The sequence below is a fragment of the Apodemus sylvaticus genome, chromosome 16 (assembly GCF_947179515.1).
Source record: "Apodemus sylvaticus chromosome 16, mApoSyl1.1, whole genome shotgun sequence".
Classification (NCBI taxonomy): Eukaryota; Metazoa; Chordata; class Mammalia; order Rodentia; family Muridae; genus Apodemus; species Apodemus sylvaticus.
The window spans coordinates 3569661-3583804 of NC_067487.1; the positions used below are offsets into that span (position 1 = coordinate 3569661).

General features: G+C 39.5%; 1 protein-coding gene across 3 annotated transcripts in view; it reads left to right on the top strand.

Moving 5' to 3' along the window:
• Cep72 (centrosomal protein 72) overlaps positions 1 to 14144 on the top strand; it is a 31067-nt gene that overhangs the window by 1036 nt on the left and 15887 nt on the right. For all 3 annotated transcript variants that reach the window (XM_052159749.1, XM_052159750.1, XM_052159751.1), the window contains exons 2-4: positions 1477 to 1604; positions 2417 to 2609; positions 6118 to 6226. In XM_052159749.1, the coding sequence (XP_052015709.1) occupies positions 1477 to 1604; positions 2417 to 2609; positions 6118 to 6226 (430 nt within the window). The remainder of the gene's footprint in view (positions 1 to 1476; positions 1605 to 2416; positions 2610 to 6117; positions 6227 to 14144) is intronic.

The window sequence follows — 14144 nt, forward strand, 5'->3', positions numbered from 1 at the left end:
GTTTATAATGGTACTGGAGATAGAAACTAAGACTTTGTATATGCTAAGCAAATGCTCTGTCATGAAACTTCACCCCAACCTTTTTTAATTTTTTAAGTGTGTTATTAAAGCCAAGATGACCTTGATCTCCATATTTAATCAAACCTGGCCTTGGAATTTTAGTCAGACTCTCAAGTGGCCAGGATTGCATGCAGTTGCCACCATGACTGGCTCTAATTTTCATTGATTTTAATATGCTTTTCAAATATCCTTTTAGGTATCCTCTTAGACGTATGGATTATTTAGTAGTTGCACACTTTTTTATTCTTTAGGGATGTCTTTTTAAATAATCATGTGTTTGGGAAGTTTTCTTGTTATTTTTCTGTTAATTCTAGTGTAATTCTATTATGGTCAGAGAACACACTGTATATTATTTTAGTTTGCTTAAGTCTGCGGAGATTGTTTAATGGCCAAGAATGTGGTTTCTATTGGAGAGTGTTCCAAGTACATGTAAAAAGTATGTCAGGTTAATTTTATTGGCTGATAGTATTCAGGTCAATCAGGAGGATTTTCTATATAAAGACTTTGTTATTTAGTAAGAGGGTATGTTAGTTGCTTTTCTCATTTCCTGTATGGAAAAAACCTGACAAGAAGCAACTTAAGAGTGAAAAGTTTATTTTGACTCACAATTGGAGGAGATAAAAGTCAAGGTGAGGAAGGCATAGTGACTAGGGTGTATGGTGGCCGTTCACATTGCATTTGCAGTTAGGAAGCAGATAGCAATAAATACTAGTGCTCAGCTTACTCTCCTCCATTATTTGTTCATTTATTCATTCATTCTTTCTAAGACAGGGTCTTCCTATGTAACTCTGGCTGTCCAGGAACTTGCTAAGAAGTAGTGGTCCATACCTGGATTCCTGGACTCAGGAGCTTGAGGCAAGAAGATCTAGCATTTAGGGCCACCCTTGGCTGCCTAAATTTGTCTCAAAAGCAAACAAACAAAATCAAGAACATCAAAAAAAGACTGTATTCAGGGTTCTTGAAATGGGTACAGAACCTGATTTTGCAGTATAAGAAGAGAAGTATCTGTTCCCAGTATGACATGGGCACATAGATGTTCTAGCCAGCAAGTGGGGTAGGGAGGCAGGGGTCCATGGCTGAAGCATTACTAAGAGGAAATGAGGGAGCAGAATGTTGCTGTGGCCCTAGGGATAATAAAAGATAAGTGATAAGAAGAGGGACTAAGGTGAGCAGACGTGGAGGGCATAGAATTCTTGGTGAAATGGCTTATCAAGGTTCTTTTCTAATCTCTGATTTATAAGAAGTGCACCAATGGGCCTAGGATAGCATCTGTAAGCCTAACTTTGATCAAGCAGAGTGTGTCTGTCAGTATCTGTTGCATTTCTAAAAATGTCTAAAATATTTCCCCTGAATTGAATTTCTGTTACTGTTTTAAATTTTAAAAGAGATTAAAATCTTACAATTTTCTATTCTTAGCTGAACTTCGATCTTTATCTATTCCTGGAACATACCAAGAGAAGATTACTCACCTGGGGAACTCTCTGATGCATTTGACAGCTCTAAAATCCTTAGACCTCTCACGTAACTCCTTGGTTAGTCTTGAGGTGCGTTTAGGCTTATTTGTTAAAATATCAGTATCAGTGGAACATATTTTAATGATTTAAAAAGAATGCAGCTTGTTTCGAAACTACACAAAGAATGCTTATAGACTGTACCTTTAGAATGATTGTGTTATGTTGTCACTAGTGTTTATCTAGAGCTACATGTCTAACCCATCCCATTATATCTTTAACTGCTTGAATAACAAAATAATTACTTTGTGAAGAAGATGGATTATCTTTAAAGGGAAGGAAATAAGATCCCAAAGCCTAAAGTATGCATGCCCATGCCTCTCCATCCCTTCATCTGCTGTGCTGCCTCCTTCTGTAGGTTATATCTATTCATGGTTTGGCTTTTGGCCTTCTACCCTAAATGGCAGTATGCAAATTTGGGGCTCATTGCAGGTACCCAGTTATGATTTGAAAATAAAAAGTCAGGTAAGTATTGTTTAGGGACAGGCTCCAGCTTTGGCTAAAGCAAGGATTGGCTCTTCTCCCCTTAATCCCTAAGCATTAACCTCCTAATCTGGGTGTGTGTAGAGTAAATGAAATTGTGTAAATTATATAATGTGATTCATATTGGGCACTCAAGAGAGAGTAGCTGTGCTTAGTACAGCTGGGACTAACAAGCCTCTATTCAGATACTTCATATGGTTGTTGCCCTATATGGAACATAGAATTTCACAAAGAAGAACTTGTTACATTGTTAGTTTTTTCTGGTAATAGTATTGTTCATTATAAGTGTGTTTAAATTGGTTAGCCTGTACCAATGGTTTATTTTTCATGATGAACTGACTGAGATATTTTCTTATTAACAGGGCATACAGTATCTGGTCTCCTTGGAGAGTCTCAATCTCTACTACAACTGTATTTCTTCATTAGCAGAAGTGTTTAGGCTCCACACTCTAATGGAGCTTCAGGATGTGGACTTCCGGCTTAACCCTGTTGTGAAGAATGAATCTGACTACCGCCTGTTTGTTGTGCACATGCTCCCAAAGCTCCGACAACTAGGTGGGTGGAGGGGCCATTGCCCTCACAACCTCATGTAGTGAAGCTGTTTTTGTACTCTGGACAGACTGATTATGCTGCTGTTCCATGCTGGAAACTAAAGCTGCCTTTTTTGTTTGTTCATTTGTTTGTTTTGTTGTGTTTTTGTTTTTTGCACTGATGGCCCAAATCCCTGTCAGCTCTGGGGTGTCCTTCATCCTCCTGGAGTCAGTCTTGCTAGCCAGCCAGTCCAATCTAATCACCAAGTTTTAGGCCCAGTAAGAGACCTTATCTCAAAAACAAGATGTATAACACCTGAGAAAAGACACCCAAGGGCAGTTTATATTTGACCCCCACATGCACAGATATGTACACATGTACTAGTAAACACACAGGTATACAACACACACACATCACTATCACTATCACCACCACCACTACTCACAACAACAAAAAATGCCAGGTTTACAAGGTCATTCCTGAGTTAATATCTGTAAGTTCCCAGGATAGTATTCTAAGGACTTGTAGGTCAAAGAGCTTGTAAGCATTTCCTGGAATCTCTGTTGTTATTGGGGTCAGACCTCCTGTGCCTAGAGGATCATCAAAGCAATAGAACTACTAAAGTTCTATCAGAAATATTAGAAAAATGACCACATTTCCTCCATAACAAATGCCTGGAAGCACACAGTTTGCCATTCAGAGTCTTTTGGAAAAAGTAAAGTTGAGATGCTTGTTTTTGGGCCAGTGGGTAAAATAGATAGATACTTGCTACTAAGTCTGATGACCTGAATGAATTCCCAGGAACTGTGTGGTGGAAGGTGAGAATTGCTACAAGTTGCGCTTTGACCTCCACATATACACTGTGATGCATGTGCACTCATACATATATACACATATGTACATAAATATAATTTTTTAAAAAGAAATAACAATAGCAAAAAGAGATATGACTTGAGTATCTTCAAGCTTGTCTGGATAATTTTAGTTCAGCCTGGCCCTTATATGTAGACAGGCATGTGTTGGCAGATCTGAGTCAGCTCTAGATTTATACCAACTACAAAAATGCAGGACAGACATCGTCAGTCAGTTAGCCTTCCCATAGATAGTCCCAGCCTTGCACATGCATTCCTCACACCTGGGAGATGAACACTGTATAAGTCCTGTCCTGTGGGTTTATAAGTATGTCAAGAGCTTTCATGAGTGAACATTAAGTTAAATTCATCCATACAGTCTGGGCTTTCTTGTCATAGCACCAAGAGCTAGAATGTTTTGACTATGAACTGATCTTCTGTGTGTAAATGGTGTTCTGATACCTTAAACTCCCTTTCCCTGCATCTCAGAGATGTTTCTAGAGATAGCAGAGGAATTTAGCAACATGAAAGCACATGTTCCTTTTGTTTCATCCTTCTGTAACAGTATAAATTAGTGGGGTAAATTATTCCTTGCAAAGCTGTCCTCACTGGTCAGCCACAGTTTGGCTATTATCAGAAGTCACCTATTTTGTAACTCAGTTGGGACTATTATCTTCAGTCCTCTAAAGGAAACTTGAGGACCTGGCATAATAGTCCTGAGTATGGGCTGGCCTCTCCTAGCCTAACAGGTTACATTTCTACAAGAGTTTAGCTCCTAAGGCAGGATGGGCCAAAAGCAATGGTGGGCAAGTCTGTCTTGTTTGTGACTGGCAGTCTATTGCCCATGCAGTGGTGGTCATGTATCTCTAACCTTAAAGAACAGTTGTTGGCCAAAGGTGGAGAATGCTGAGTGCCTGCATCTTCTGTGTCTTGACCCAGAGAGCCCAGCTCCAGCACATTGTGAGTACTGACACTAATGCTTTAGTCCCCATGTTAAGACCCCATATCCTACATTCAGTTCAGTTTTGATGAAACTCCTAGCCATAAGTATATGCTATGGATCGCCTGTAGGCATGAACACTGTTAGACCACAAAGTGTTGAGCCTGGGTGCAGATGGGCCAACTGCCTAGAGGGCATTGTTTAGTTAAAACATACTTGGAATTTCTGTGTTTAATTTGAAGATACTTGGAAGGGATATGTGCTATGTTCTATCCTTTATTTGACTGTTTAAGTAACTTATAAACAGTTGAGTTTGGCTTTGTATTTAGAAGCATTACATCTATGGGTAGTCTTGAATTCTTCAGGTTTAAATCACTGTCTTCCCCTTGCCAGAAAAATTTAGATTCAGAATCACACAGTTTGTCCATAGAAGAAATATAAGAGGTATTTTCATACACAGCAAAGGGATATTACTGAAATCAGAGCCATTGGAAAAATCCTGTCCAAAGGCCCTGGATTAACAGATACTGGAAGAAGAGCACTTTGGTCCTGTACATATCCTACAGAGGGGCTCGGTCCTGGTTGTAAGTGGGAATTTGGGAGGCTCTGAATAGGTTATAGAGAAAGGAGCAAAGGGTAGCCTGGGGGGCTGTAAGATACAGTAGGGTCAGAGAAGATGCTGCTGCCAGGAAAAGTGGAAGTATGTGTATGGGGTGAACTTTTTTTTTTGTTTTTTTGTTTGTTTGTTTGTTTGTTTTTTCAAGACAGGGTTTCTCTGTGTAGCCCTGGCTGTCCTGGAACTCACTCTGTAGACCAGGCTGGCCTCGAACTCAGAAATCCGCCTGCCTCTGCCTCCCAAGTGCTGGGATTACAGATGTACACCACCTCCGCCCAGCTGGGGTGAACTTTATTGACTTTGGAAGTTTTGCATTTGCGATCTGGTGGAGTAGTCCAGGGATTTGCACAGCCTCTGAGGGGAAAGTAGCTCAGCTTAGACATGTTCTCCTAGTCCAGAGAAGACATATAATTATGCAACATTGTGGGGGATTTTCTCACTTTTTATTACTTTCTATAAGTGTGTTCCATGGGGTAAATACTGTTTAGAAAATAGCATGGGAACCTAACTACATTTGCAACTTAAGATGAGGAAAGTTCTAAGATTAAGGGCCGTCTGATTCTTAGGTACTTATATAAGACATGTCAGAAGGGCATTTTGGTCAAGGCCTTCTGAGGCTTTGTACCTCTATATGGGACATTTGGGTTTTCTCCTGTTTCTGTTCCAGCATTGGGCTTCTGGAAACTGGCCCTTAGGAGCAAACTCACATAGTCGGAGTCTTCATTGTGGGGAGTACTGTCCCCTATGCAGATCCTTTAGTGTGCTTATGTGACAAGACTTATCCAATTTAATAAATGTTTAAGAAGCATGTCTTAATTATGCATCTTAGGTGTTCTACTTTTGCAAAGAGCATCAGCCTGTTCCAGTAGCAGCTCATAAACAGCAAGCTTTATGGGCATAGGCCAGCCTCTTGGCATTATCGGGAAGCCAAAGGTAGCCACCAGAATTCATCATTCTAGTATAATGCATGCCAATCGATGATGAGAGCTTGTGTCAGCCATGAGGCACCAAGGCTTTCAGGGATTGTGAGCTCCAAAATGGGAGAACTAGGTCTGTCTACTCTCATGAAGAACATGACAATCATCTGCCCCTGTTCTCTACAGTTCTTGGGAATTTTCTCTTTAGATGACCGTCCTGTGAGAGAGAGTGAGCGGAAGGCTTCTCAGCTTCATTTTGCCCCAGAAGATGCACTGAACTCAAAGGAGAACTTCTCAGCCACTTTGACAGTTGGAAGGTATGGACTGATGTGGTTCCACACAGATGGATTTCAAACTTGCCTGTTGACAGAACATTTAGCCACCAGGCCTGAGTGTCTGTGTGCCACCTGTCCCTGGGGGACAAGTATGCAGAACAGATAGAAGTTTTCCATTCTGACTAGGGCTCAAGTAGATAGTGGTCTATCTCTCTGTTTCTTCCAAAGTTCTTCAGTTCTGCCAGTCCATTTCAAACAAGAAAGCTGCTGTGTAGACAGCCATACCTCAGAATATTGCATTTTGGATTTCTTGACATCTCTTGTGTCAGCTTTCTCTTTAATTTTGCTGTTCATATTATGGCACTGAAGGAGAGCATGTCTTAGATGTCTTAGCCTCAATCTGTAGTTTATGGAGAAACTTTTTTTCTGTTTTAAAATTGTTTTCCTTTTATATATGTATATTATCTTAGTTACAGTTTCTGCTGCTGTGACAAAACACTGCAACAGAAAAAAAAGAAACTTAGGGAAGAAAAAGTTTGTCTTAGTTTATACTTCAGGTGACAGTCCATCAATGAGGGAAATCAAGGCAGGAACCTAAACAGAGCAAGAACCTGGAGGCAGAAGCTAATGCAGAGGCCATGGATGGGTGCTGCTTACTGGCTAGTTCCTCATGGCTTGCTCAACCTGCTTTCTTATAGAACCCAGGGCAACCAGCCCAGGGATGGCTCTACTCACAATGGGTTGGACCCTTTCCTATGAATCATTAATAAAGAAAACGCCCTATAGGCTTGCTTTACACCCTTCTTTTGAAGGATATTCTTAATTGAGGTTCCCTCCTCTCAGATGGCTTTAGCTTGTGTTAAGTACAGTAGCAGATTTTCACATAGCTCCTCAAATAGCCCTTATTATCAGTTGTCCTTCTGATTTCCCTCCCTCCCCCTTTTCTTCTGTCACCAATGCCTATCTAATTTCCCACTCCAGTCTCTTCCATGCCTTTTTGTAACATATTCTATTTTCTCTTCCTTGGGAGATCCCTTCCTCCCTTCTAATCCCTTAATAGTTACGTAACCTCTGTGGTGAAGTGGATTATAGCACATATATAAAGGACTTAAAAGGTAATATCCACATATAAAAAGAAAACAGACATTGTCTTTTGAGGTCTGGATTATATCATTCAGGATGATTTTTTTTCCTAGCACTGTCCATTTACCTGAAAAATTCATTTTCTTAACAGCTGAATAATATTCCATCATGTCAGTGTCCCACATTTTTATTATTCAGTTATCAGTTGATGGGCATTCAGGCTGTTTCCAGTTTCTGCCTATTATATATAAAGCAGCAGTGAACATGGATGAGCAAGTATCTCTGGAGCAGGATGTAGCATATTTTGGTTATATGCCTAAGAGCGGTATAGCTGGATCTTGAAATAGATCTATTCCTACCTTCCTGAGGAACCGCAACACGGATTTCCATGGTGCCTGTACAATTTTGAAATCCCACCAGCGGTCACATGTTTGTGTAGATGATGCCCCTTCTGACACAGTTGGTTACATGAGTCCCTGGGTACCCACCAGGGTCCTAGGGATACTTGTTGAAGTGTACAGATTCTTATATCCCAGGATAAAGGCTTATATCAAGACACCAAAAAAGAAATAGAGACTGTTTATTAAGAATGGGAAGCCGGCTCATGAGCATGGGAAAGCATGCACTCCAAAAGAGGAGTCCTATGACTTGTTATCTGACCTTTGCATAGCTCCCACCTCTGCCAGCCATTCTTGCATATGATATATTTATTACATGAAGCCTAGGCAAGAAAGGATTTCCAGCCCTTCTCTGCAAATGTTCATCCTTTATATGTTAATCTTGATGTTTCAGTTTTAAGCACCTACTCTCTTGTCACACTCCCTGCTGAACTCTGTGTCCAGGATGTCCAGCTTCCTTTTTACTGGTTTAAGGCAATTTCCTTTTCCTTTTTCTTTCTTTCTGAAGATATTCTTAATGAAGTTTATTGGTGGCAGTAGAAATCTATTTAAAAAAAGGAAAACTAAAAAAATTTCCATATGAATAATTCTTTGCCAATATTAATTGGCATTAACATCTGGTAGATATGACTAAGAAGTCAACAATATTTTCCTTGTAAATAAATATAATAAATATTACTGATGAGTCACTTGCCATTAAAAGTAAAATATAAGGCACACGCCTTTAATCCCAACAGCACTCAGAAGACAGAGCCAGGTAACTTTCTTAAGTTCAAGGTCAGCTTGGTCTATAGAGCAAGTTCCAGGACTGCCAGAGCTGCACAAAATCACTTAAAAAACAAAATAGAAAAAAAGTACAATGTAAGTTAAGTTAGTAAGGCTTGAAGAACCTTCTATCACATGCAACAAAATAGTCTTAAAAACAAATACCGTTTAAAAATTGCTCAGTGGGTAAAGGTGACTACTATAAAGACTGACAACCTGAGCTCCATCCCTGGGAGCCACATGGTATAAGGGAGAACAGATTCCTGGAAGTCGTTCTGTAATGTCCACATGCATGCTGTGGCATTAAGTGCATATATACACACTAAAATTGCATAATTTTCTTTTTATGTAAAAATTTTGAAACAGCACACATTTTCTGGGACATACATGAATGTCTTGTATTTGTATATATGTCTTTCTGGGACATACATACAAATGTCTTTCCTATCAAATGTCTGATCTTTCTTCATTGTAAGTCTTAACTTTTCTACTCCTGTCTTGATTTCATCCCCTCCCTTGGTGGTCAGTATCTATGTATAAAATCTATATATAAATTTACTTTTATTCTGTCTCTTTATATGTCTCAGATGTGTGTGTGTGTGTGTGTGTGTGTGTGTTACAGAATGGCTAGAAAGAGTTAAAGTGGCTACAGCGGAGATAAAGGAGTTTTGAAGAGGCCTGAGAGGCAAAGGTAGGAAGGTGATAGAGATGCCAAAAGAGTCTCTGTGGAAATGAGATAATGAACTTGACTGGCCTCTGCTTAAGGGCTAGTGTAGATTCTGGCTGCAAGGTCAGAGGTGTATGATGTTCTAGGTATGGAGGTGAACACCTTTAATCTCAGCACTTCAATCCCAGCACTTTGGAAGCAGGTGGATCTCTGTGAGTTCGAGGCTGGTCTGGTCTACATAATGAGTTCCACGACAGCTTAGGTTTATGTAGAAAGACCCTATCCCCAAACAACAGTAAAAAAGAAGGAACTGTAGAAACAAAGAGCAGGACTATAGATTGTGTAACAGATAATAGTTTGAGTAGGCTATATCTGCAATGGAGCTAAGCTGAAGTTCCTGGGATAGTTGGGAATTCTCTTCCTGTCAGTCACTTAACTCACATCCTAAAAATTCATGACAGATTAGTGGGATCATTGCTGTCTGTTAGGTGTTCTCTTCCTTGTGGGGTTCAGGTAAGTATGTTGCACCCTTTATTTAATCTTATAAGTTCTAGGGCCTGGCTTTCCTGATAGTATTATCATATGCCAATATGTTCCTATTGTCCCAATTTGCTTTGATAAATTTATAGATGGTGATAAATTTATAGGTGGCACCCATTCTACTTTTAGGAATGAATTATAGATCTACCTTGTGGGTAGTGCCAGACAAATGGTATTTGTTTTGTTTTGTTTTTTTTATGTGTATGTATGCTTCAAGGTGCACAATCCTTTATCTTCAAAATGGAGTAAAATACTACTTGTAAAATGGAGTCTCAAGACAAGGCACAGCCTGAGGAGGATGACAAGAAATCTCTGTAACAGCATATAAGTGGATCTTTTAAATCTGTTTCTCTTCATTGGTATATTTAGACCATTGGCATTTACAGTGTTTTATTAACATCTTTGGACCAATAGCTATCATATTCATTACTATTTTCTAATCATTATATGTTCTTTGTTCTTTTGTCTTCTGTTTTCTTTCTGCCTTTTTGATTTCTGGCCTCTGGCCATTTGAGCCACTGTCAGCCACTCACTCACACTTGGCCTGAGTTGTGCACATATACAAAGGCAGGCATGATGATGTACTGTGATTATTTTTGAAAAACTGTAATCTGTAAAATCAAAAATAAGGAAAAGATTCTTACTTTTTTTTTCTTCCCCAGTGCTCTTCCTTCTGTTGATGTAAATAGGAGTTTCTGACCTCTGAATGGGTTTTTGTTTGAGGAACTTTTAACATCCCTTGGAGAGCAGCCCAAGCAACATATCCTTTGAACTTTCATTGAAAAAATATTTCTCCTTCATTTCCAGCAAAAAGATAATTTTCCTGGAAACAGAGTTCTAGATAGCGTTTTATTTTTGTTGTTATTTTGCTTTACTTTCAACACTTTAGTTTGCTTTTCCCCTCTTACATAATTTTTTAGATGTCAGAGATAAATTTTATCTTCTCTATGGATAAGGTGTGTGGTGGTTTGAATTGAGAAATGTCTAGTGGTGATAGATAGGCGTGCATTTTTCTGGGGACAAGTGCTGAGAGTATGCAGCCTTGCCCCACTTGCAGTGTGCTTTCTCTCTTTGTGCTTGTGATTGAGGTATGAGCGCTCAGCTTCCTGCTCCTGCTGCCATGCTTGCCTGCCATGGTGGACTCTTACCTCTCTGGAACCTTAAGCTAAATAAACTCGTATTTCATTTAAGTTGCTTGTGTTCTTTTTTTTTTTTTTTAATGTTATTCGATATATTTTTTATTTACATTTCAAATGATTTCCCCTTTTCTGGTTCCCCACTCCCTGAAAGTCACATAAGCCCCCTTCCCTCCCTCTGTTCTCCCACCCATCCCTTCCCACTTCCCTGTTCTGGTTTTGTCTTATACTGCTACACTGGGTCTTTCCAGAACTAGGGGCCACTCCTCCGTTCTTCTTGTACCTCATTTGAAGTGTGGATTATGTTTTGCATATTCTAGTTTTCCAAGCTAATATCCACTTATTAGTGAGTGCATACCATGATTGATCTTTTGAGACTGGGTTACCTCACTTAGTATGGTGTTCTCCAGCTCCATCCATTTGCCTAAGAATTTCATGAATTCATTGTTTCTAATGGCTGAATAGTGCTCCATTGTGTATATATATATACCACATTTTTTGCATCCATTCTTCTGTTGAGGGATACCTGTGTTCTTTCCAGCTTCTGGCTACTACAAATAGGGCTGCTATGAACATAGTGGAACATGTATCCTTATTACATGCTGGGGAATCCAAGTAGCATTTTATCACAACAATAAGAGTATCTAAAGGTTTGGTTTGGTTTTCCTTTGACTTCTTTTGTTCTGATTTTCTGAAGCTTGCATATGCTTATGTATATTCCTGTTAGTATCATATCTTTCTGCATCTTTGACTCTATAGTAAGTGTCTTAACACACAGCATATAGTCGAATCATGCTTTCCATTTCTTCTGCCAATCTCTATCCTTTGGTTAGAGAGCTCAATCCGTATTAACTTACTGTACTGCTGATAAGAAAGGACCTGTCATCTTTCTGTTTTCTGTTCCTTATGCCAGTTGTTCCTTAGTGTCTCTGTTACTGCCTTTTGTGTTGGATGTATACTTTTAGTGTACTATTTTAATATTTTAAATAACTTTTCTTCCCAATATCTATGAGCTATTTTTGCAACTCTTGATATCAAATGAGAAGACAATCTAAGTTATTATTCCTCAGCTGTCACCCACCTTTGTGCTTGTGGGTACATGTGTGTTCATTGTGAGTATTTGTGTGTGAATGCATGTATGTAGAAGTGAAAGTCAATTTCAGATATCTTCCTTACTTACGCTCTGCGTTAGCTTTTCAGACAGAGTCTATCACTGAGCCTAGAGCACTTTGACTCTGATAGTTAACCAGGAACTACAGGGATCTGCCATCTTCACTTCTTATTTCCTACCCCATGCTCAACACAGACACATGTTTCTATGCCCAGTTTCTACTTGTGTGCATGTAAAATCTCAACCCAGGTCCTCATGCTTCACTAGTAAGCACTTTACCAACAGAACCATCTCCTGGGCACCACTACCTTCCCCCTTCTTTCTACCTCATTATCCTCTACTCTAGTTCCTTCCTAGCCCACCACTATTCCCACTCTTCCTGTAACTTAATATAAGGTTTTTTTGTTTGTTTGTTTTGTTTTTTTTAACCCGATGAGTCCACTTACCATACTCTGCATGTCTGTGGGTAGGTATAGCTATCTGCTGGAGCATGTGTAGCCTGTTGGGCCACATCCTTGAGGAAAACTGACTTTCTTATTCTAGCAACTATCAGTTGTCAATAGCTACTCAACACAGATTATAGCTCCTGTCATATGTGCTGGGATTTTGGCAGGCCTGATCTGATGCAGGTCTTGTACACAGTCATGTCCATCGAGTTCCCATGTGAAACAGCATAGTCATATCTGGCAAATAATGTTTTGCTGCAGATATCCACTACCTCCAGCTCTTAGACTCTTTCTATTCCTTCTTCCATGGTTACCCCTAACACTTGGTGAGGGGGTGTAACATATTGCCCCATTTAGAGATGAGTACTCCACAGTCTCTTATTCTCTTGTTACCTTCCAAAGTCTGATGTTAAGACATTGCATCATCCAGACAGTGTGCAGAAATCAAACTGGTGCTGTCTTGGAAAATCTGTCCTACTGGTGAGTGTTTATAGTGCTAAAAGGCACTGTGCACACTTCTGAAGGAGAAAAACAGCCAACATCTGTCGCCCAGCTATGTGTCCCATGTTTCATTAGCCTGGAACTTCCCAGATAGGTAGTCTGGCTAGCTAGCTAGACCCAAGAATCCATATATTTCTGCCTCCCCAATTCTGAGGTTACTAATCCTTTGTCAGACATATAGCTGCCATACATTTCCCCCATTCTTTGGGCTGCCTCTTCAGTAGATTAATAGTTTCTTTTGCAACTCATAAACCTTTGAATTTCATGAAGTCCCATTTATTGATTGTTGGTCCATTTACTAGGTGACCACTGCCCTATTCAGAAAGCCCTTTACTTGAGGCTGTATCCTGAATTGTGCCCCCTACTCTTTCCTGTATAACTTAAGGCTGTGTCCTCCAGTGTGTCCCCTACTCTTTCCTGTAAAAATTTCATTTTCAAGTCTAACATTGAGATATTTGATTCATTTGGAATTGATTTGTGAGCAGGATCAGAGAAAGGAATCAAGTTTCATTCCCCTGTATGTAGATACCCAGTTTCTCCAATACCATTTAGATGCTGTCCAGCTTGGTTATTTTAATACTTTGTACTCATTGTTAATGCTCTCCACTTAATGAGACCTTGTTCTTGTATTTTCTTCTAGTTCTTTGTTATGGTTTCTTCTAGCTTGTTGAGCAAGATTTTTGTCTAGAAATCTTTAATGTCTAGACTTTGTCAAGTACTGTCTGACTTCAATGGGGTTGTTTTTGTGTTTTTCGTTTTTCTTTTGTAGTCAGTACCTTCTTTTTTGTTTGAGACAGGGTTTCTCTATGTATCCCTGGCTGTCCTGGAAATCACTCTGTAGAACAGGCTGGCCTCAAACTCAAAGATCTACCTGCTTCTGCCACCAGAGTACTTGGATTAAAAGTATGTACTACTACTGCCCTGCAAGTTGGTACCTTCTTGCTTCTCTGCATCCCTTTGGTTTTAGTTAACAACTGGACATTTTGGATTGCAAGTTTGGTAGCATCTCTGGAAGTCAGTCAGTTTCTCTCTAGTCAATTGGATGTATTGTTCTTGAGCATTGAAGTTGTCATTGTTTGGTGGCATTTCTGAAAAATTTCTGTGAATTTTCTTCTTTGTTGTATCTGACCCCTGAAGTCTTAGTTTAATTAGCTTATTGATTAGTGATTAGTCAAAAATTGCCATTCCTATATAGAACCAAAAAGTTAAAGGCTATGTATTACATGCCTTACTCAGCTGTAGGTAAATATAAGCATCAGGAACATGCAGTCCTTTAAGTTTCTTGATCATATGTAGTTCTTGTGAATATGTCA